The 24,861-nt window shown below is 31.4% G+C and overlaps 1 protein-coding gene across 3 annotated transcripts in view; it reads right to left on the bottom strand.

Moving 5' to 3' along the window:
- LOC143232697 (ras-related protein Rab-31-like) overlaps positions 1–18,568 on the bottom strand; it is a 35,250-nt gene extending 16,682 nt beyond the window's left edge. For 2 of the 3 annotated variants that reach the window (XM_076468436.1, XM_076468438.1), the window contains exons 1-4: positions 18,352–18,568; positions 13,504–13,600; positions 10,786–10,855; positions 618–711 (exon numbers count right to left, since the gene is read on the bottom strand). In XM_076468436.1, coding sequence (XP_076324551.1) covers positions 618–711; positions 10,786–10,855; positions 13,504–13,600; positions 18,352–18,394 — 304 coding nt within the window. In that variant the 5' untranslated portion in view covers positions 18,395–18,568. The remainder of the gene's footprint in view (positions 1–617; positions 712–10,785; positions 10,856–13,503; positions 13,601–18,351) is intronic. The other variant, XM_076468437.1, reaches the window with a different exon arrangement.
- Positions 18,569–24,861: the final 6,293 nt, after the last annotated feature.

Raw genomic sequence — 24,861 nt, 5'->3', positions numbered from 1 at the left:
CATCAAGCCACTTTCATATCCAATTAATTAACTTATTCCCCAAACCAAAGAAGTTTCTTTACAAGCCTTTTATATAGCACATTGTCAAACATTTTCCGAAAATTCAGATACACCAAATCTACATTCCTACCTTCATCTGCATATGCACTAACAATTTCAAAGCACGTCAAACGATTTGTAAGGCAAGATCTTCTCTAAGTGAAGCCATGTTGACTATCCAGTAAAATTCTAAACTTTGTTAAACGATTTTGCAAAGTATTTAGACTTTCCAAAATTTTCTCTACAACTGGCCATTTGCCTTCCATCCAGTCAGCAATTCAAAATTAGTAAAAATGTTCGATAATTTCAGTATTGTTGCCACAGCTGATTGGTGGCAACAAAAACCAAACTCAAAACTCTTGAGTCATGAGGATTTACAAGGTTAACTGATTTAATTGCCCAGCTCTAAATGACAAAAAGTTATTGTATATTAGTGTCAATTTTACATTTGTTATATAACAACTACATCAATTAAACAGATCAAATAATTATATGATTAATATTTCCAAACCTCAGTAATAACATTTGTATACTTACAATGTAAAATACATTAAGACGTACACACAAAGTTCACTTACCCATAACCCATGTCTTCATGTTTAAATAACTTTCATATGAGGTTATGTCAAAAACCAACAAGGCTGCATTAGCATTCCTGTAGTACATCGGAGCCTTTAATAAAAGAAACATTTATATCATACTACTGAATACAACAACTAAAATATATATTTCTACAACCCAAGTGGTTTCACTCAGAATACACAATTGCATTTTTTGGCTATTCAAAACAGATAAAAAGGTTTTTTAAATTATAAAAACATATGCAACATTCTCCACAAAATTTCTTGTAAAACCACAATTATTTTAGATATACAACATAGGAGTTATTATATAAGCCTTGTTGCTTAGTGCTTAGACACACTGGCTGAAATTATTCTGGTATAAATTCCATCAGCAAAGAATCTTGCTACAAGTACACAGCATCAGTTTTGATTTATGTACAAATAGTTTATTTTAAAGTTACCAATTTGTATAAGTGACTAATACGGAAAATAAGCATGTTAGTGATTAACTTTTCAGTTTGAAATGTAAAATTACTTTTTCAGGCGCAATACTTCTGTATATTAAAAGTAAGAAAAAACTAAGATTTTTTTTGCCACAATGATAAAAGTTTTCATTAATTGTTTCTATACAGTTATTCCTAGTCATTTGTTGTTTTTCCCATTTGCTGTTTTGAGTATTCAAGAGTATAATGCAGTCTATTTCTCAAAAACTAGTGCGAGGTATGCACTGTGCATCCCGCACTATGTACTACAACATCTCACTTGTTCTGTTTTTGTATAACCATAATATATTGATGCAGGTTCTAAATCGTATCTCTCCAAGTCTGTGTGCTTCTTCTGCCACCAGTACCTCTGTTACTAACGGTATCCACAGTTTCAGCATTTACAGCAATTTCTTGAACATATCTCCCAGAAATGGCAAGGAACAACTCTAACACACCATCATCATATTTTACAAATACAGTGTTATCTTAGTATCTGCTAAACTTGTAACCATTGAATGTGTTTAAATTAATTTTTGAAAACAATGTTAGGAAACAAAGTAATGCAAGGAGGTAAAAATTAAGTGTGGGAATTCTTAAGATAATTTTTTTCTAATAGGAAAAGTCAAGTGGCATTCAAAAGTTCTCTCTCTTTCTCATTAACAACATCCACTTAATATTTGAATAATCATGCATTAACTGTCACTCACTTGGAATATTATCTTTGACATGTATACTGACCATTCCTTAAAACAAAGGTTATGTTTTATTTTAAAAAATAAAAATGTATGTGAATTATGTGTTTCTTCTGTGCACTGGAACAACTACTGCAGGGAATCTTGGAAGGGGGGATGTTTAGTAACTGCATTCCTTCAGCAAGATATACTGAATGCTTAGTACACAAAGGTACAAGAAATGATCTAGTAAAATAAAAAAGTTTGCTAACACTAAGAATTTTAGTGTTGAAAGAAAAGCACTTGTGTAACTCTAAATTCCCCCTTTACCGAAGTCCATGTTTAATTAATCAATACAAAATGTGACTTAATACTCTCCTGTAACTTGTTATCGAGGAAAATGTTTTTAATTTTCTAATTTAATTGTTAGTTATGAATTACAATTTCAATAAAAGAATTTAAATTTAGAAGTTAAATGTCAATATGCATCAAATTCACAATATTTGCCAACAAGATTGATTCAAAGTTTTCTGTATATAAAAACAGTATTTCTATTAAAAAACAATAATACAATTTATAATTATGATTATTATAAATACTTATTAAAAATAATTATTTTTATACAAAAGTTCTACAAACTTAATATTGAGTCTTCTATCCAATCTGGAACTTCCTTGATATCTTAGAGTTCACAATTAGCAAATTAATTTTCAGCTGATATACAATATAATTCACTTTACCAATAGCTAGCTAGTTATTTGCAGATAACACAAAAAATATTCACAACTTAAGTTGTGCAATGTCTTTGTAAAAATACTAACATCCAATGTTAATCTGGTGAAGTTAAATGGTCTGTAATATTCAAAACGTATAAAATGTTCCTGGTCAAAACAGGTTCCTGATTAATAAGTGTTAATCAAAGTTATAGCTTCTGAGGTTTATAGTATATCAACCATAGCAAACCAATAATATATACTGTGTGATGAATAGCATTGGTTGCATTTCATAGGCATGATGAAAGTTTTCAGAAATATCAGCCTGTGCAACACTGACAACACACTGGTGTTTACATACACACATACATTGTTGATCCTTACACTCAAAAAAACTTCTACAACTTTAATGAATAGTTGGAAATTTTGCAATACATAATTAACAGTACTAGTTAAATATGTACTTAGATTAGAAATGCATGTAACTGAAACAAGCATTGATACTAAAATAGATATATAAATCTAACACCTCCCCACTACTTAAAGAAATAAAAATTGGCATTAGACAATTTTTAACACAACACATTAAATATATTAACTCAAAGAATTATACAACTTCAATAATCATGACAGTATATAAATAACAAAATCAATAGAAATAATATTACAATCTTAAAATTGCACAGCATGTGAAAGTGCATAAGCACAGATATTATCAACTCCTTTGACTTGGATTATCTTCAAATCATACTCTTGTAATATTAAAACTCCAATTTAACAATTTAAATTTATATAATTTTATTTATTTTATTATATTAATATAGGTATAAAGCCGTTCCTTTATATTGGTTTGTTTTGGGTTTAAGTTGTTGTATAAGTAAGGCTTCTTTAATTTTATGCTTGTTTACGCTTTGTTTCTTTATTTAGTATTTGAGTGTTTTCTATGGTTATGTTGTGTTTATTTGACTTGCAGTGTTCAAAACGTGTGAAGGTGACTTTATGTTCTTTGAATCTGGTTTCCATTTTCCTACTTGTTTCTCCAATATAGAAGTCGTGGCAGTTATCACATTGTATTTTATAAATAATGTTGGTGTTGTGTTTGTCAGTGTAGTTTTACATAGTATAGACCTCAGTTTTGTGCCTGGTTTTGAATAAATTTGGTATTAACTGGAATGTCATATTTTGTTACTAATTTTGGCCAAATGTTGGTTATTTGTAAACCAATATAAAGGAACGCCTTTATACCTATATTTTTGTATATTCAAACATCTAATACAGCCCTCTACATTTCGACACACAGTTACACAACCCCTTTCAAACATGTGGTCAGCTTCCGGTCAGTTACCTCTTTCTTTGTGAACCTGACGATGACCGAAGAAGGTTGAAACGTTGTTCGCTCTATGTAAAATATTTTCTCAACCCAAACGAGCCGTTTTTGCATATAAAAGGCCAATGTTTCTTTTACCACAGTAGAATACATTTTTTTGAGAACACTTAAACTTTATAGAAAAATAACAAATGGGGTGTTCAATATCTTTGTAATCTAATTATAACAGAACAGCAAGTGGATGCACCAATGATAGTCAACAAATACTGGTTCCCTGACTAAGATTTTGGTAAAAGTCCCACACATTTCACAATCACACACAGATTCTTCAAGAAATGGGATATGTTTTAAAGGAGCAACAGTAATTTTCTAATTAGGTTTTCTGATCAATTGACATGTATGACAAGTTTTACAAAACAGAATAGTCTTCCCTCACTTTTGGCCAAAAGAAATGTCTCAATTTTGTCATGTCTTGTTGACATCCAAGTGACCTCTTATGCGGAGTCTACAAGTAGCTACCAATATTTCAGAAAATATGCTTTTGTAAGAGCAATTTGATAAACTACAGCCCCAGTCTCTGAAGCTGACACAGTTGGTGGTTTCCATTTCAGAGCATAAAATTTTTTTGAAAAATAACCACTTGAAACTTTCTCCAGTTCATCTTTTTGGGAGTGCATATTTAAAGTAGTAGAAAGACCTGCAGATACTCTTCCTGCTTGGCAGTCAGTTTACTTCTTGCAAATGAAATTTCACCAGTTGAACCAGATCCCTCACATCTATCATTGTCACTCCAAGAAATCACTAGTATAACAATTATCCACAAGATACACATTGGATTCAAAAGATTTGAAACATATCCATAATATTATCCTGTGAATACATATCCAGCCTTTGTTTTTGGCCTCACCTCAGATTGCAGCACATAGGGAAAACATTTGATTTCTCCTCCTCCTCAACATCACTTAGATGAAACAGATTGACTCACTGTCCATTTTAGGTTTAGCAACAACTTTTTTCCCAGCCAACTTGTTTCTTAACAATATGCCTTTAATTTGCAGAGTAGGTCTTGCTCCAACTACAACTAATTACAAAACTAGGTTTGATGTTAAATAAATATTATGAAAACACATTAACAAAGCCACCCTCAATACACTGAGCAATAAATTCATCAATTGCAAAACTCAGGTCAAAAGGCAATATACCTCCTAACAACAATGACTGTGTTGCCATAGATCACACAGAATATGTATGGAAATGGAGTTAACTGTTATTTGTGAAAGACTCAAAACCAACAGACAAAATGTCTAATTTCCACCCTGACAAAATCAGCTTTACCTTTTTTCTTATCCCTTTTTCAAACATAACGTGACCAGGGTCTTTACAAAAGTGGCACACAAACTATGATGTTTTATCCTGATTGTCAGAAGACTTAACTAGGAGAGTTGAATTATGTTTGGAAGAATCCTTAGTGAATTGAAAAGGTACAGGTTGTTGTTGAGCTGGCAGGAATTTCTTTTATGAGAATTGGTTTTGTGTGTTAAAGTGTAATCATTGGAAAGATCAGCTGCTTCCTGTAGTGCTAAATTTCTTTCCATCCACAGTTTTGAGATCATCACTTGTACAGCATTTAAAAATTCTTCAGACACAATTATCTTAGTTTGTCAAAACTGTTGCCAACATGCATAGAATTACAGCATCGATCAATCAAAATAAATCTCCTTTTTTGTGGAAGAATTCCATACAAGATTAATTATTTTGTTTACAATAACCCTCACAATTTTGGCAATAAGCCTACATGATCAAACCTTGTCACTGATAAATATAAACTGAATTTTAATTTAAAATAAATTTTGACCTACTCAAATTTCAGACACAAGTCCCCAATTTATTATGTTACATAATACAATATGAAATAGCTTGAAACTGTTAAATGATAGTTTAAATTTAGAAAGTTAATTAAATGTCAACATGTGTTATATTTATGATATTTACCAACAACACTGATACACAGTTTTCTTTCTTTTTTAGTATAAATATATTCTTAATATACAAACAATACAATTATAATAATTATTACAAATAGTTATTAAACATAATGATTTACAAACAAAATGTTTACAAACAATATTAAGTCTTCTGTCTGATCAAAATCTGAGGTAGTGTGTGTGTGTGTGTGTGTGTGTGTGTGTGTGTGTGTGTGTGTGTGTGTGTGTGTGTGTGTTCTTATAGCAAAGCCACACCAGGCTATCTGTTAAGTTCACCAGGAAAAATCAACCAGATTTTAACATTGTAAATCCATTGACTTATCACTGTACTAGCGAGGAACGGGCAAATTAATACTGAGGTGATATAGATACAATTCACTTTAAATCTTTTGCTATAGGGCTCAGTATAATATAAACAAGTTCATCTACACATTTGCACATGTTAATTATTTGCATTATAAACTTTTGATACAACATGTGCATCTTCACAAAATTTGGTAGAATTTTAGTAAAGATTACAAATAATTTTACCCCCCAAAAAAAAAAAAAAAAATCAGATTTTTAATGAAATATCTTTACTAAAAATTTATTTGTGAAAATAGTGTTTTGTTACTAGTTTGAAATCTTGGATCAAAAGAACATGGTAGCATTTTAACAGATTAAAATGGCTGAGAAAACCACTCTTAGGACATTCCAAGCTATTGATTGGTTATCCATGTCATATTAAAGTAAGTGTATGGAAAGGACCATTTTCAAAAATGGAAAGAGGTGAATAGAGCCACTGTGTTTGATTCAATAAGCCATACATCAGCAAGATAAATAGTTATAAGGTTCTTATTTTACATTACAGCTTGATATTAGTAACTTATAGTTCTTAATTTGTACAAGACTATAGACTTAGTATTCTGACATCATAAATATCTAATTTTAAACAATGGTGCATTCAACATACCATGCGACTCACTTAAACCTATACTTAAGGGTCTTCTTTTAAATATTAACTTGCATATAATATTAAAGATTTGTATTTTGTATTATAAATATAAAATTTGATTCAAACTTTGATATAAATAAAAAAAAATCGTAGTAGTTCAATAAAAAAAGCTTTGAATGCAAATCAACAAATGTGATGACATGGCCTTTAACCCATGACCTGTCACAAAAGGGTTAACCAGCAGTTAGCTAGCTCTTTGCTGAATGCATGTAAATGTTTCACAGCTGAAGTTATATAACGTCTTTGTAAATATATTAACACTTCATGTTAATTTGCCAAAATTAAATTATTTGTAATGTTCAAAATCTATAAACATTTTTAGTCACAAATTTGCAGTTCAAGTTTTACAGCAAACAAATAGCACCGTCTCATAAAAAACCATGTTGGTTACATTGGAGTTTCTAGACATTTTAGCCTACATAACAATAATGGCAATACACTAACATTTACATACATTCATACACTGATAATTACACTTAAAAACTTTTACAACTCTAGATAAAAGTTGGATATTTTACAATACCAATTTAACAGTACAAGTTAACATGCATTTCTAAATATACATTTAACTGACACAAACATCAATATTAAAATATATACATAATAAATCCATCAAATACTGTATCCTTTTCTATTTTGTTTTTATCGTGACAGTTACGTTTCTTACTTTATCCACAATTTTATATTAAGAAGGCTACAGCTGTTAAATAAAGATTTGATTTATTTAACTCTTCTGCAGTTATTCTACTTGACCACAATAGGGTGTTTGTTAAAAGTTATGGTTTGAAGGCATAAAGGCTGCAAAATATAAGAAACCCAGTAAGCCAAACTATTGTTAAAAACAAATTAAAAAGTTTTTCTACATTTATCTTAACTTAAAAAAGAATGTGTAAAAAAAAAGTTAATTTCAATTTATAACAAGCTTACTTTATGCAACTATACAAGTATTGCATGTAGCATCAAATAAATTTATAGAAACAACAAAATGTTTACTATTTTTATATTTTAAACATGCTTACTGTTCTATATAACAATTTTATGCTATGTGTGACTTTTTCCTTCATATAGATTACCTGTAAAGTAAGGTAGATAACTGTATTAGTATAAAGGTTTTAAAACATTAACTAGTGGTTATGAATATGTCTTCAACAAGTTATGCAAATTAGTACCATCAAAAGGTTTGAACCTCTGATTGGCAAATTGTTCGAAATTTCAAAAGGTCAAATTCTACTCTGTTACATTCCTGTACCCTCAATAATTTATGTTTGTAAACTGATTAACAGGACAATTTAAAAAAAGAAAAGATCAACAAAACTAACAACATTAAGGTATATTCTGTGAAGTTGATTATCAACAAAGATGAATATGTAGTATTAAAGAAGAGATCACATAAGCTCCCATTCACAAGATGAAATTAAAGTATAAAAAACCAAGCAAAAGAAAAAAAGATGAACTAAATTTGAAAATTTTTCAGCATATATAGTTTACAAATACTATCAATACAGAAGTTTCTAATATTAAAGATACATTATTTTTCTCATAACTTAATATTGCAATCAGCAGAGCCTGATTAAGTGATAGGCCAAACACACACATGCATGGGGACCAAACCAGAAAGATGTTGACCATGTTGACAGCATGATGAATGATGTTTCTTGAAAGAAGTACATTTAAGGTTCCTTGAAAAGGTGTTAAAAATTCTTAAAATACTACAGCTAAATTTTTTCCTTTAAAAACATTTTCTAATTGTACATGACAAAATATATTAATGTAGAAAAACAACTTTTTAATACTATGCTAATTTAGTTTTATATGCTAGTGTAGTTTCTATAATTATTACATCTTATTGAGTATACAGTTATTTTAAGATTTTAAATATTTCATGGACGAATTACAAATCGTAATGAGGGTTGTACAGACAAATCAAGTGCAACACTTCAACAAAAGTGAAAATATTGCAGATTTTACGTCATTTTAAAACTGGACTGTCACTGGTAATTAAAAACTCACAAATCATTAATCAATCATATCATATTTATGACAAAAACTTAAATGTTTAAAAGCAACTTTTTAAATACCCAATTAAAAAGAATTTATCAAATGTCAATAAAAACATGAATCACATGATTTAAATATACTAAAATTTAAAAAATAAAATTTTCTGTACTAGGCATTTACCATCTACACCTCCACATTTTTAAAAATTCTTTATATAAGCTAGGTTTCCTCACAAATTCCTTAGAATAAGAAAATTTCCTTGAAAGTGAGGGTGGAAGCTTAATGCCAATTGCCATCTTACAGCTGACTCAGACAGCAGCTTTCTGATTATGAACATAAAACTAGCTACTAGACGACTTGCATGTATAATACACAATTTGTTTGTTTAACCTTTTTGCACCCACCCATACTTGGCTGTTTAGCATTTATTGGTGCAAAGCAACTAGTCTACCCGAGTCAAACCACTAGTAAAAAATAAAAGTAAAATTAAAATACATAAAAAGGAATCATGATAAAGCAAAACAGAGTCCAACTTTGAATTTAAAATGTAGAGTTAAAAAGGCCAATGGCCTTTATAAATTTAATAAACACAGTTGAGGTGGACAGTATCTCCATTGCAAATGACACTGTTCAACATCAAGGGTGAACCCACAGTAAAAATATGTTTAAAATGGCACCATCACTCTCAGTTATAGTGACAGCACAATTGTAAAATGTGGGCTAAAGTGACTTGAATGTCACACACACACACACACATTGGTGCATCAGTACCAGATAAAAAGACAATGAGTTAAAAATGATGACCAAACAATTCAAAGTTGTGTGGGGCATAACCTTGATGGGTATATCCCCAATGGCATTTAATTTCAAAAAGTTTTGTATGATGTTTCTACCAAAATGTCCTTAGAGCATAGCTTCTTTATTGATTTATGGGAGCCAGCAAGCCTCTAATCCCTTCTGAATAGGAAAGGGAGACATCTGCCCTAAGGATTTCTCGGAGAAGAAATGTATAATTAGAAATCGAGGTACAGAATCAGACTGATGGTGCCTGTACAGTTGTCCTTGTGTGCCCATTTTCCAATAATCTATTGGCTTTATTTTTTAATTTATATTTTTAATAAATGGAGGTATCCATAGCAAAAGGAATACATTTCAGTGACAACTGACCCCACCCACCACAAAGCCCTGCAAGAGGAATTGCTAAAGTGCCAAACAAGGACATTTCAGCAACACCATGGTTTCACAAGCACTATACCCAAACCCCAGCATCAGACACAATGTCCACAACATCTGTTGAGAATGTCCAACACTAGTACTCAGTTGACCCTAACCCAAGTAGACCAGTGAATTGACCATGAAGAGGCCACCCCAAGACTGCTTGTCTACAGAAATTCAAGGCCAAAATGGTGTGTTGAAGTTAGACCCCTCAACCATCAAGATCCTCTCTTCTCCCTTCATGGGTCACAACAGATGGCAAACACACGTGTGTATCAACTAGAGAAAATGTACAACAATTTTTGAAAATTTGTTCAAGGTTTTTCTAACAAGTTCCATCCAAAAATAAAATTAAAATAGAAATGTTGAAATTAAAAGTTTCTTTTGATGTAGTCTTTATTAAATTTGGTTTACATGAAATAAAATCTGGAAATATAACTGCAACTGCCAATTGTCAAATTGAATGTTGGGTTTACAATTGAGAGGGAACATAACTTAGGAAACACGATACATAATACTACTCTGGTCATCAGCAATAAGTAAATGTACATGTAACATGTAAGCCTTACTGTATGCAGGTTCTTCCACTTAAAGTTATTACCAAAGTCATATGTATGTACAATACATACATGTACACTGAATACTGGTATGCATGTTGTCACATTTCACATTTGCAAGTTAAAATGTACAAACTAATGTCCTCGGATGGTTTATGGCTAACAATTCAAGAAAGTACAATTGTTATGCAGCAACATTAAAAACAAACTATTCTTCATCCATTATGGAGTAACTCACCATTGAACGAAAACGCTCCTGACCAGCTGTGTCCCATATCTGCAACTTAACATGGAAACCTTGAATAGTCCTATTGGAAAATAATTTAGATTTTAAATATTTCAATAGTTTGAAAACAAAGTAAAAATAAAATAAAAACACTGGATACATTAACTTTATAGTTGTATAATAAAAAATGGGTAATTTTCCATTTTTTAAAAATGTATGAATAAAAATTATTATACTAACCTACTTGATAATTGATACAAAATTATGGTGAAAGAACTTCTTAGAATTCTATTCTTCACAAGGTAAATATTTAAAACTTAATGATTTTGCACAGAATTTTCCAACATGGTCTCTCTCTCTCTCTAAATCTTTTATATAGCTGTTATTGTAACTTCAGCTAATTTGCCTATAATATTACTATTTTAAGTGCAGTAAAATTCACATACATACATATATATATACACACATACACACACACAATTATACACTGTTTTAAATGATTCAGGTCAATTCCCTATAATCATAAATCTTTGATAATATCACAAAATTAAAAATTACAAATATATTATATAAATGCAAATGTTTATGGTATACAATTTCTAAAAACAGGATACATAGATTTTTGAAGTGAAGTATTAATGATAAAGGTTTGTGAAAGGGTTATAAAAGAACAAGTATTTAAGAATAAATTTAGGGTAAATTTAACAATCTTGTAAATGTGCATGTATAAAAATATAAAATTTAGTAACTTAAACACCGACATTATCAAAATAAATTATATTTAATAATGGGTTATTATTTGTTGTTGTTTTTTTTTTCTAATCAATTACTAGTGTTCCTCAAACCACGATATGAATAAAAATAAAGCATCATTTGGTGTTGCCAAGCAGTTCCATTACCTCTGGCCAGTAGTTCAATAAAGACAACAGAAATAAAAAATATAAACTATCATAGGAAAACAGAACTTATGTAAGATCCCCGATACTTGTATAACAATTCACACATAAAGTGGGAGGGTGGAAAATGACATTTATAAATGTTTTGTCATATTCTTTTGACAACACGAATTTAAACTAAACAAGTAAAGGCTTTCAGAATTTCACAGGCAAATTGTTTCTTAAGAAATAAATTATCTACTGTGTAATAAAACTAAAACACTAACAGTTTGTGATGGATGAAATGCAACTCACTGAAACAATCATGTCTATCCTAGATGAAAAGTCAATTTAGTATTTGCTACTTGGCAAAAAACCAAAAAAAACTTGTGATAGAACTAGATTACCTCTTTGCATAGACTGAAATGATTAAATGTGGAAATCAAATTAAACTAAATATTAGCAACTAGGTTAATATGACAAAATATTTCACAAGTATTTAAGATTTTTTTTCTAATTCCACCAACAGTATAAAAAATCTTGAATAACCAACCACTTTACATGTAAAACAAAAAAAAAAAAACACTTAAGTTGTTGACAAGGATGAAAGTTTTGGAATAACACATTAATAGACTCATCAATATTTATATTTTACATTACAGGTTGCAAAAAACTAAAAATGTATGCTGAGCAATCAAATCAAACAGCTTAAAGTTTACTGTACTGTGCAGTGTTTAAGATGCATGTAATAATAGCCATATTTTTGTTTTTTGCAGCTTTCTATGTAACTTGAGCTAGTCATATATAAGCAAGAGTCCTGTGTCTAAATAAAGAACTTGATATTGATAAATGGTTATTAGTCAATGTCTGGTAGCTTCTTACAAAAGACCTTAAAATGGACAAGTTATTCAGCAATCAACATTTTTTACACAAATAAAGAATATTAACTCACTGTAGATTTATTGAAACAATCTTATCCTAAGTGAAATTAGATACATTTAACTTGTAATAACATTAAAACATAGTTATATTGTGATTCAGACGTACAAGATATAGCAAACATGAACAACAGGCATCACTGAGGTTTAGTTATATAACTAATAGCCACTGGGTAACACCCTCAAATTTGCAAGTTGTATACAAGCAGAAGCACACACATCATGACCAGTTTTGCCAATGAAAGTAGTAATATTAAACTTTTCAATTAATTGCAGCACATACCTTAGTTATTTTTCTACTTTTTTGAATCTTGAAAACTAAGTGTGAAATATTTTACGGATTTTTGTTTGATATAATTCAGTAGGTGACACCACATTGTATTTATCATTTGAATTGCATACATAGCTAGATACATATATACAAGATATTCAATATAATCTTGCTATAATGGAAAAATGTATAGACCTAAAGTGAAATATCGAATCAAAACTGCCTGTATATGTATAGCTTTTCCTACCCCTATAACAAAAAATATTCATTGAGGCATATTACACATACATGTGTATATTAAGCAAATGTGAGCCAATGACAATATTGTCTCAAACCCCAAAATAAACAGTACATATAGATATTCAACATGAAGGATCTTGAATAATGACAACAGTGGAGTAAGTAGCTTTGTATCCTGGAAGGCTTGTATATTTACAAAAATTAATATATACAGTGGATATAATCACCCAAATCACATGCTCACATCACCTGGATAAGTTTTAACAAGTTATTTGCTCATACCAATGGGTATTTTGAAAAGTTACCTCTATCTCATTATCTCAACAAAATACTTATCACAACTCTTTTGTTATTTCATTGCTTATAACAATTCAACAAATTAATTTAGATGTCATGTGAAACTTACAGTTTACAAGTGAAAAATGATGCACCAATTGTTGGTGACAGGTGACGACTGAATGCCTTCCCAATGTAACGAACCACAACACTGGTTTTACCAACACCTAAAAATACAGTAAAGACATAAAATAGAAGTTTTATATTTTTGCAACTCAGAAAAAAGTTTATAAAGAATTTCATACTACTATGCACTTAAAATCACAAGCTTAAATAAATTAATGACTATATAAGATAAATTAGTTTGTTTCAACTGAATAGATAGAAAATTTTCTAAAGAAGTCCTTCACTTCACATAATGTATACAGATAGATGCAGTCTATGTAAATGATATCAGTTGAAACTGGACTATCAGTTCTGTGATCTGTGCACAGAAAGGGATTCACTGATCATGGAAACAAATCACATGTACTATATAGCACTTGTGAAAAAAAATTATGGTACACTGGATTTAGAGTAGTCATCATAGCTAATGCACATGTGCACTAAAACATTCACTGCATGTAAAGTTGAAGGAAACTAAACAACCACTCAGTAATCCAATTTTTCCTGAAGTTGAACAGCATCATTAGATTCATTCTGCAAGACATACATTTGTAATACTGTATTATCTCATTTCCAGGAGATAACTTTTTTGGCCCGCTTCATTACAAAAATACAACTAATTTTCAGCACTCACATTCATAATACACACAATGCTATAGAATAACAACATCAAAACATTTTGGTTTAGAGAATGCAGAACATGTTAAAGTCACATATGGTACATGTAGAAATTGTACACATTGTGCATTTATTTATAAAGAGAAAGTTATGCCATCAAAATATATTAAAAATAAAACTGTCACCACTGGCTAAAAAGTTAACTCATTTCATATGAAAACTGTATTAACTCGTATTTTGCATATAAATTTTAAACTTCTATTTTTGTCAACATATATTCCATTTATGGTAATGCAAGAATACACACACAGTTAGAAACACATTGTATGTTATTTCTTCAAATAGTATTTATTACTTGTTGTAGACACATGGAAGTATATCAAACATTTTTATGGTTATACAAAGCAATAACAGATTGGTATAATTACTGGTTATATTCTTTACTAGCTTTACACAAATTATCATGCATTATGATACAGATATAACAAAAGTGAGAATCACAGTTTCTTTCAAGATCAAAAGATTACATAAAGAAACAGTTGTATACTTAATGACCAAATTCACTTAAAAACTATGCAACTTTTTCTCTTGTAAAAGTTCTTATATTGTATATCTAGATTTGATAATAGTACAGTTTATTGGCATTATTACAAATATTTTTAGTATGTTGCATGCAACATGATTATTTAATGTGTTAAATATTCTATTCCTCATACTGTACTATGCTCATCAAAACCTGGAAAATTATGCCAGTCATCAGAACAACCACAAACATACGACATAACGTGTACACATGAATGCACATTTGTAGATTGTTTTCTTTATACTCTGTCAGACATAACATTCAGAAACAGGTTACTAGAATTAAACCTTAAGAAACAAGAGCCTGATATGTCACAAAAACTACTGAACCATATTTTATGGTCTAATTTTACAGTGTTAAGTTTCAACCTTCACAGGTGTAGCTGAGAAAACTCTTGGTTGATTTATCTTAATTTTTCCCTTTGAAAACTTGTAACATGATCATATTGCAAAAGTTGTAGAAAATGTACCAGCAAATAAAAACTAGTACACATTTTCTAAAGCATGGTATATGTACAAAAAACATCATTTCATACATGCCCGAGAGCTAAATTTATTTACTACCAAATAATATTCTGAATAAGGCATGATCCCTGAAAGAGCAAAATTTTAAAAACCTTCACAACAAGCAAAACAAAACACTGCTGTAAACTTTTCTACATTTAAAATACAAAAGATGTTTGAGAAAAAAAATGAAATTAAAGTAATAAAAAAACCACGAAATGGCAAGGTTTATGATTCACAAAATGTATTAACATTATATTCTTACAAATTATTCACATATCAACATGGAAACTAAAAGTGATGTAGCTATATGTATATCAGATCTAACTTTTACTAATCACTTCTCACAATGATGAAGTGGGATGCTACTGAAACTTTTTTAGGCAAAACCCTGTTATTAATAAAGCTTATTTACTGTTCAAACATTTAATATTTTATTATTTTTAATACTGAGAACACCTTAATCATATCTTCCCCTAGTTTTGTATATTATTTTCTAATATAGCAAGAATATAATTAAACAACTCTCTTCAAAATCTTCATTCATAAATATTTTCATGACAAGGATTTGTTTTTATTAATACACGTATTCCTTTACACTTGTATTAAAAAACTATACAACCAAAACTTTGGGTATTTTACCTAAAGAAAAGTTAAAGTGTTTGAGTTAGCCTTTTCTTTTTTGTACATTTCTGTACATGTATATACATGTGTGTACTTAAGTTTAACTGAGCTGTTTAACAGTATTTTAAAATATTCATTATCTAAGTCCCAATCAAGTTCTGATTTTTTTTTAAATTTTGGTCTTTGTTCATAGAGCATTAATATTCTTGTACTGACAACAATCAAATTCCATATTCAAATTATTATACCTTAAAAATAAACAACATGAAGTATATGAAAATCATAAGTTTTACATAAAAGTATGGACATGGTACAGCATGTTTTAAAAATCTTGCCATACTGCATCATTAAAATCACTTTTCTTGCAAACTAGCCTTACTTTTGTTGCTCTTTTCTTTCTAATTCATCAGTATGAACTCAACAACTTAAATGTAATACATGTCAATATTCAATATCAAAAAACACTGTCCACACCAGATGATCTTTACAGTACCTTCCTGTAAAGATAAGCTTAATATGCTGATGAAATAGTGGAAAATAAGGAACACCTGGGACAGTTTCTGAAATTCTGTACCATGTACATAACAGGAAGCTACTCAACCCACTACTGACATCCCTCTCACACACACAACACCACAACAAATAATCCACATGAAATGTAAAATTTCCTCTCTATCCTGCAAATACATGTAAACAATTTATTAGGCAAACTATTCCAAAAGTTAACAGATCTAACCAAAATACTTTTGTAAAAAGACAAGTTTGAATACTTATGTTTTTAAACCTTAAATTTATTATTTAAAATTTCCCATCTCTTAAATCAAACACTTAAATATAATATACAGAAAGGCTGCAGAAGTACCTAACACTATAAACACCTGAATAAGATTCAACTTTAGTAATATAGATAATAAATTACAGACAAGACTGTCAAACTGTGTAACAAATCATTGGAAAAGATTTCTGTATCTAGATATGTATTATATTGACTACTTTGATGATACACACTCCAAATAGAAACCACAAAAACTAACATTCACAATTACTTCTGTATCCCTTTATTTCTTAAATGTAGATTCACAGAGATGAAAACTTCTTTTAAAACTGTATCTGCTATTAGAAAAATTTTTATGTACCTTAAATTTTTAACCTATTAGCAATAAATTGTATTTAAAACAGTAATGATGTGTACCTACTTTTGTTTACTATTATCTACATATTGCTTTTTGCTTTTTGTATTTTACTGACAATCAACAATTTCTGATAAGTGTAGAAAAATACTGATAAAAAGATATTATTGTACCCATGACCAAGTGAAGCTTTTAAGTAATAGAATTAATAATCTTACATATACTTCTTTTCATCACAAACTATAAATAAAGCTGAACGTATTTTAATTGTACCTATACAATTCTCTTGTTTTTATGATAATTAAAAGTTTCTATTTTGTACATTACTATAAAAAAATTATAGTGCAACAAAAATCAATATTATTGAAATGGTCTGTACACTATATCTTAAAATATATATCCAATGAACTCAACTCTAATGTCAACGTTTTTGCAAAAATATAGTAAAAAGAAAATGTATAACCAAATGATGCATATACGAATGTATCTGCTGCTATTAGAGCACTTCCTTCATTATTTACTTGCCCCTTAGCAATTAAATGTAATTTGCTAACACCGGGAGATGGGCTGCAAGAAAGTATATTTTAACAAATAATTAGCAAATGGTTAATATCAGACGATTGTGAAGTATGTGCATTCGTGATGACGTGAAACCCACTAGAAGTAAAAATGTATACTCCAGGCAGCTGGTATGGGTATTCAAACTTTATTTAAAGTACAGAATAACGTTTCAACCTTCATAAGTCATCTTTAGGTTAACAGAGTATGTAACCTAAGATAATCGAAACGTTGTTCTGTACTTTAAAGTTTTAATACCCATATCAGCCATCTTAAAAAGTATGTACATAACACTGAGAAATCTTAACCTGCGGAAGTTTACATAATTTATGTACAATAATAAAATAGGAATGGTACAATATTTTGTGTTGAAAACTTAAATGCTTAAGTTGTAAAACACAAAATCAGACTAACACTAAGGTTTTCTAACATTAACAAAAGAGAGAAACAATACCAAAAGTAACAACCACCGATGGCTCAAGAGAAACTGGGAAAGTTCGAGGGCACGTATTTGTAACTTCAACTTGTTATAATGCTAAAATATAAAAAAACTTAATATAAAACTAAGAAGCTGGGTTCGATGCCCATTTTGAGAACATCTAAGATATCCCACTACGTGCCTTTGCCCTCGTAAATACATTAAATTAATGAATAACTAACAGTAGCTCTACTTATACTAGTTATATACTAACAGTAACAATACTGAAATGTTGCAAGTCATAACTCAAGTTGAAATATTATTAACAATTCACATACTGTAATCCAGTAAAACATTATTCACTTCGTCAAAATCTTACCTTGAGACCCAAGCACTACTACTTTTGCTTCTAATGAATCCATTAAACATTAAATTTATTGGTGCTTACATTAATGAAAATCACTACAATCTAAACTTAACCTTAACTACAATACTCGACTCTACAACCCTCTTTAAACCCAAATTTATACTCGAGAAAGAAAAAAAATCACGTTGACAGTTATCTCATTAAAAGACGAAACGAAGGTCCATCTAGTGACAAATATTTCTACACAAAAAGTTTGGGTTGTCGGTAGGACTTATTTTGATTTAGCATTTTGACAGTATTTACTATAGTATAATAATATTAAGTCCATTCTGTTTAATACTTTAGAAAAACAATTGACAGCTAAAATGTAATTAGTAATTATTAGGGTATTCCTTTAATCTTACAAGTATTTTAATTATTTCATAAGGCTTCAGTCTCTTTGAATGAAAGCATCTCGGATGATGAGTTTGTATCTGCAATAATTTCTCCCAGAAAAGACGCTAAAATTTTACAATAATAATTACAACTAATAATAAAGAGTCTTAACTGCAAGTAACAGTCAAACTACTAAAACATTTATAGACACTTCGTCCAAGGTGAGCATTGGGGTACTTTCGCGGATCACAGAGTTTTTTTACACTTAATTGATGAGGATGGCTAGATCCGGCATAGTCTGGCGGTTTTGGCACTCGACACGTAATCTGAGGGTCGCGGGTTCAAATGCCTGTCACACCAAACATGCTCGCCCTTGTAGCAGTGGGGGCATCATAATTTACGATCAATCCCACTACTCGTCGATAAAAGAGTAGCCTAAGAGTTGGTGATGGGTGGTGATGACTAGCTGCTTTCCCTCTAGTATTACACTGCTAAATTAGGGATGGCTAGCGCAGATAGCTGTGATGTAGCTTTGCGCGAAATTCAAACCAAACAGTGAGGATATGCCAACCTAATGATATTACCAAGTGCCGAAGCAGAATTAGCAAATCCTGTACTATGCTTATATTATTTAACCAGTGTAGTTACTATTATTAAAGAACTGAGCCTGCGGCTCAGCGGTAAATCTGACAGCTTGAAAAGTAAGAATAAAAGTTGCTTAATAGTAGGTTTTTTAGATCAAAGTCATATTATTGTTTTATCATCTGGATTTTGCATGGAGTTGAACCCCTCATTTTAGCGTTTTAAGCCAGTAAACATAATGATGTTTCATAGGGTGTCGCTGAATGATAAAAATCTGTTGTTTTTGTGTAAGGCTATACAATGCGCTATTTGCGATCTGTTCACATCTCATTTATAGGACTAAGATGGTTAGTGCAGACAGCTAAGCATAGAGCATATCACTACAAAATCTGAAGATGGCCATAAAACATAAGAGGGCTATATATGTTACCTGGACTGACAAAGAACTAGTATTTGTATTAAGGAAGGTGTCCATTTAAACTCCAGTAGCTTCGTTTTAGGCATCTTAAGAAATTGAAGCACCGTGTGTGACCATGTGATTGAAAGATGTCATCTGAGGTTTCCACTTGATTTGTTTGTTTGTTTTTGCACAGAAAGCTACTCGAGTAGCTATCTGTGCTAAATTCCTAAACAAACAAACAAAAAAGCGATCTGTTCACATCTCATTTATAGGACTAAGATGGTTAGTGCAGAAAGCTAAGCATAGAGCATATCACTACAAAATCTGAAGATGGCCATAAAACATAAGAGGGCTATATATATTTACCTGGACTGACAAAGAACTAGTATTTGTATTAAAGAAGGTGTCCATTTAAACTCCAGTAGCTTCGTTTTAGGCATCTTAAGAAATTGAAGCACCGTGTGTGACCATGTGATTGAAAGATGTCATCTGAGGTTTCCAATTGATTTGTTTGTTTGTTTTTTGGAATTTCACACAAAGCTACTCGAGAGCTATCTGTGCTAGCCGTCCCTAATTTAGCAATATAAGATGAGAGAGAAGGCAGCTAGTCATCACCACCCACCGCCAACTCTTGGGCTACTCTTTTACCAACGAATAATGGGATTGACCGTCACATTGTACGACCCCACGGCTGGAGGGCGAGCATGTTTAGCGCGACGCGGGCGCGAACCCGTAACCCTCGGATTACGAGTCGCACGCCTTAAAAGCTTGGCCATGCCAGGCCACGTTTTTAATTGAGATATTTATCGAAAATGACACTTAGACACTTAGCGGTATCTGAGAGTTGTATAGGAACTTTATCGATGGTGACATAAAGTAACAAAGAGCTGCGACATAGAATAACTTTCTCTCTTTACGACCAAACAGTATTGTTTGTTGTTGTTTTTTTTAAGTGGCGTTAATTGTAAGACAGTAATAGCTATACCAATTCAAAACGATATTTACTACAGCCTGAAGAACTTTGCTAAAATTTTGGTTTGTTTTGAATTTTGTGCAAAGCTACAAGAGAGTTATCTGCGTTAGACGTCCCTAATTTAGCAATATAAGATGAAAGAGAAGGCAGCTAGTCATCACCACCTACCGCCAACTCTTGGACTACTCTTTTACCAACGAATAATGGGATTGACCGTCACTTTGTAATTCCCCCACGGCTGAATGATCGAGCATGTGACAGGGATTTGAACCCGCGACCCTCGGATTACCAGTCGAGTGCCTTTACCACCTGGCCATGTCGAGCCTTTACTAAGAGTTGTCATAATTTTACAGGTGGGTATTAGAGCAGTATTATTGACACGTAGGTAATATTGAACAGGTTACAACAGTTTAGACCTGTCAGCAACATAAAGAATATATGGAAGTATTGACATGATGGAGTCCTGAGGAACTTCAGCAGAAGGGTCAAATGATCAAGAGAGAGTCCTTCTAAAATAAGCAGTTGCATGTCGTCCATGTAGAAATGAATTGATAATTCAAATGCGGGTAAGTAGTAGTTTGAAGCTTCGAATTTTTCGATTAAATCATGATACCAAACATAGGTGAAACACTGCTCAGAATTAAGAAGTAGCATATAAGAAAGCACATACGTTTTAAAATGATTGAAGATGAAGTCTGATGATTTCAAAAGTTATACCAATGTCAACAGTTTTAGAAACCCAAACTGAATAGACGGCAAGAATTGATTATTAACAATAAATCAGTAGAGGCGATAAAATAAAGTGCTTTAGGAAGTTTTACAGAGGACACTTGTAAAACCGATAGAACAATCATAATTAACATTGGTTTGAGGCTTATTATGTCTGAGGAAAAATAAAATAATTAAATTTTTCCAGGAATCAGTTTAAATCAAAAATGAAGAAAAGGATACAAAATGTTGTGAGCAGAAAAAGTAATTTTTCAAAAGCATGTTGAAGATAACGGTATGGAATCCCATCTGGACCAGAGATAGCATTGCGTCAATTTTTCGGAAACAACTAAAGATTCTAGTTTATTTGTTGTTATTTTTTTTTAATTTCACCCAAAGCTACACGAGAGCTATCTGCGCTAGCCATCTCTAATTTAGCAGTGTAAGACTGAAGGGAAAGCAGCTAGTCATCACCACCCACCGCTAACTCTTGGGCTACTCTTTTACCAACGAGTAGTGTGATTGATCGTCACATTATAACGCTTCCACGGCTAAAATGGTGAGCATATTTGAGGTGACAGAGGTTCGAACCTGGGACCCTCAGATTACAAGTCGATTACCTTAACCACCTGGCCATGCCGAGCCCAAAGATTCTGGAATGTGATGATTGCATTCACATAACTACCATCTAGAACATGTCTTGCACTGGAAATAAGATCAAGAAAGTTATAGTCAGTCAGTTCAAAGATATATGTTTTATTTTTGAAGTCGAGAAGATACTCTTTCACGGTTATACATTTAGTTTCGTGTAATAAAGCAAAAACATTAACCTTGTGAAGTAAGGAAGTAGGCACAGCACTAAGAACGAGAACTAGATAGCCAGAAAAGCGCTTTTGTCCATCGGGAATTCAAATATGTTGTAGTACTAAGAAGGATTTCAAAAAATGACACAGCTGATTATAAAGTTAGTGCCATTGTCGCCTCTTTAGCGTTCATACAAAAGTGGAAACCTATATACTGTAATTGTAATATAATAGATGTGGCATGACAGTGATGATAGTTTTGAAGCAATGACGAGGACAGACCCAAGAAATTCACTGTTTTGCGAGTAAATCTAGTCTATTTGATTTTTAGCAATAAGTTATAATGTATAAAAATTGACAGAAGTGAGTACATTTGAAAGAATAGTTGCCAGTGAGTTAACATGATCAATAGAGTAAAGATTCATATTAACATAGGTGATATCTCTTTCATTATGAAGCCAATAAGAAGGCCAATTGACATTACTATAGTATAAATGTATTATATTTCTAAAAGAATGGTCAGAAGTTACCCTGATAGTTAGCTGAATCTGATACGATCTATTCTAACTGGTTCATACATGCTGATAAAGGAAGAGCAAAAAGAAGCTGGATTTAATAAAGCTATTAAAAAGTCTTGTAAAGAATCTTATTCCAGACAGCTTGGTAAAGAAAAATGCAACACAGATCTAGTAATATTCTGCAAATTTGATTAAAACTCGGTAAATCTGAAAAATTTTGGCTATATTACCAGGTGTCAACGAATATCGAATAACTTTGAAATGTTTACTCAAGTAGTAGAAAATACGAGGAAAGGGCACACTAAAATGAACGTATATTGGTTTGTTTTGAATTTCGCTTAAAGCTACTCGAGGGCTTTCTGCGCTAGCCGTCCCTAATTTAGCAGTGTAAGGTTAGAGGGAAGGCAGCTAGTCATCACCACCCACCGCTAACTATTGGGCTACTCTTTTACCAACGAATAGTGAGATTGATCGTCACATTATAAAGGACGAGCATGAATTGATTAACACGAGTACAGCTTGTCATTCCACCTCTGTCAATACCTGCAGAGCGATCAATGGAAACCAATCAAATAATTTTGCTATCAAGAGTAAAGGCAAATTGATTACATTGCAATCGTGGAATCCTTTTTCGAATAAAATTTCTAAAAGAGGTTGGTTTGTGACGGAGTTTTAACAGGTAGTATCGACATATCATTACCCTTCAGGATATCGTAAATGATGGAAATGACAGTTAGTGTTTAAGCGAAAATATATGGCTTGTACACTGAGTTTAAAAATAGATTTAGCAGCATAGTGGATGCTATCGAGTAAAAAACTTATTGAGTAATTGTTTTATAGAGTAATAGTAATAAATTGGAAAATGTCTTCTATGGTTGTAAATTGAGAGGAGCTTTGAAGGAGTTGTAACGGATCAATGGTACCAACATGCAGTAGAAAACAGTAATGGGATGAGCATTATAGCTCAGATACCTTCTGCAAAGCAATGGTTGAAATGGAGCTACTTTAGAAGCATTTACCCGATATCGTCGTTTAGCCATGAAAACTACATGTTGAAAAATCTGGTTAATTTCGTCACTGCTCTCTGCTTAAAAAAATCATAAAAGCTGATACTTGAACATACCTGATATATACTGCTTGCCTTATGGACATCTTGTCAACAAGTAGTTTTTACATTATTTCTTTATTTTACTACACTAATTGCTTTTGAAAACAGTGGAATTTGACAAAGTGGTGCTGTTTAAGATAAATGAATCCGAGCTTCTGGTTGGTTGTGTTAGGTCTTAAATTTGTCGTCTTTGTTTTAGTGCAAAGGAGTTTAGATAGCTGAGTTTGTTTTGTTTTGTTTTAGAGTAAAACTGCCTTGGGCTATCTACTGTGTCCATCCACCATGGGGAATCGAAACCTGGATTTTAGCATTATAAGTTTTTAAACTTATTGCTGTGCCAATCGGTGACAAGTATCTGAATATTATAAAGTTTAATGATGACACAATTACGAGGTGACGTGCACAATATTTTGGGGCCTCTTAAAAGGATGCACGAGTCGTATAGAATTTAGAGCCCATTTGAGATAGCAAAAACACAAACAAGACTGGTACAAAACTAGTATTTATAGAAGCTAATGAGTTGGTTGTAAAGGAACAGAAGATGGTGATGCTGCATTTGAAGTGTCAAATACTGTTATAACAGAAGGGGGAATGGCAGGTGAATCAGGATGTAACGTCAGCACAGGAGGGCATGATAGTAGCGCCATGATAGACAGTAGCGGATAGTAGAGGATAAGCTAGCAGTCGATAAAAGGAGGATTGCTAAACTACATGGGTTTCCGAAATTCATTGTTGAGTTGGTATTTAGTCTTAGCAAAGTATCTAGAAGAAGACAGCCCTCACTGCTCAACCATACTACAGCTAACCACCAGAGTAAACAAACCAGAATGCTTCCAATATAAATAGAAATGAAAACTGAACGGTTAATAGTCCAGAAGAAGTAATAAATAAATCAGAAAAATTGTAAGAAATAACAATAATACAAATGGTAACTCTTATTAGAACATACAATCGCCACAGAAATCCAACAAAATTTTCTAAGAAGCAATCAATAGTAAAATATACTATAAAACTTTATTTATATATACAGTATAGTATTTCAATAGTTGTAGTTA

The sequence above is a fragment of the Tachypleus tridentatus genome, chromosome 11, assembly GCF_004210375.1.
Source record: "Tachypleus tridentatus isolate NWPU-2018 chromosome 11, ASM421037v1, whole genome shotgun sequence".
In the NCBI taxonomy this organism is placed as follows: Eukaryota; Metazoa; Arthropoda; class Merostomata; order Xiphosura; family Limulidae; genus Tachypleus; species Tachypleus tridentatus.
Note: the sequence above shows the minus strand (reverse complement) of the source record. Positions and strands in the feature narration are given on the sequence as shown.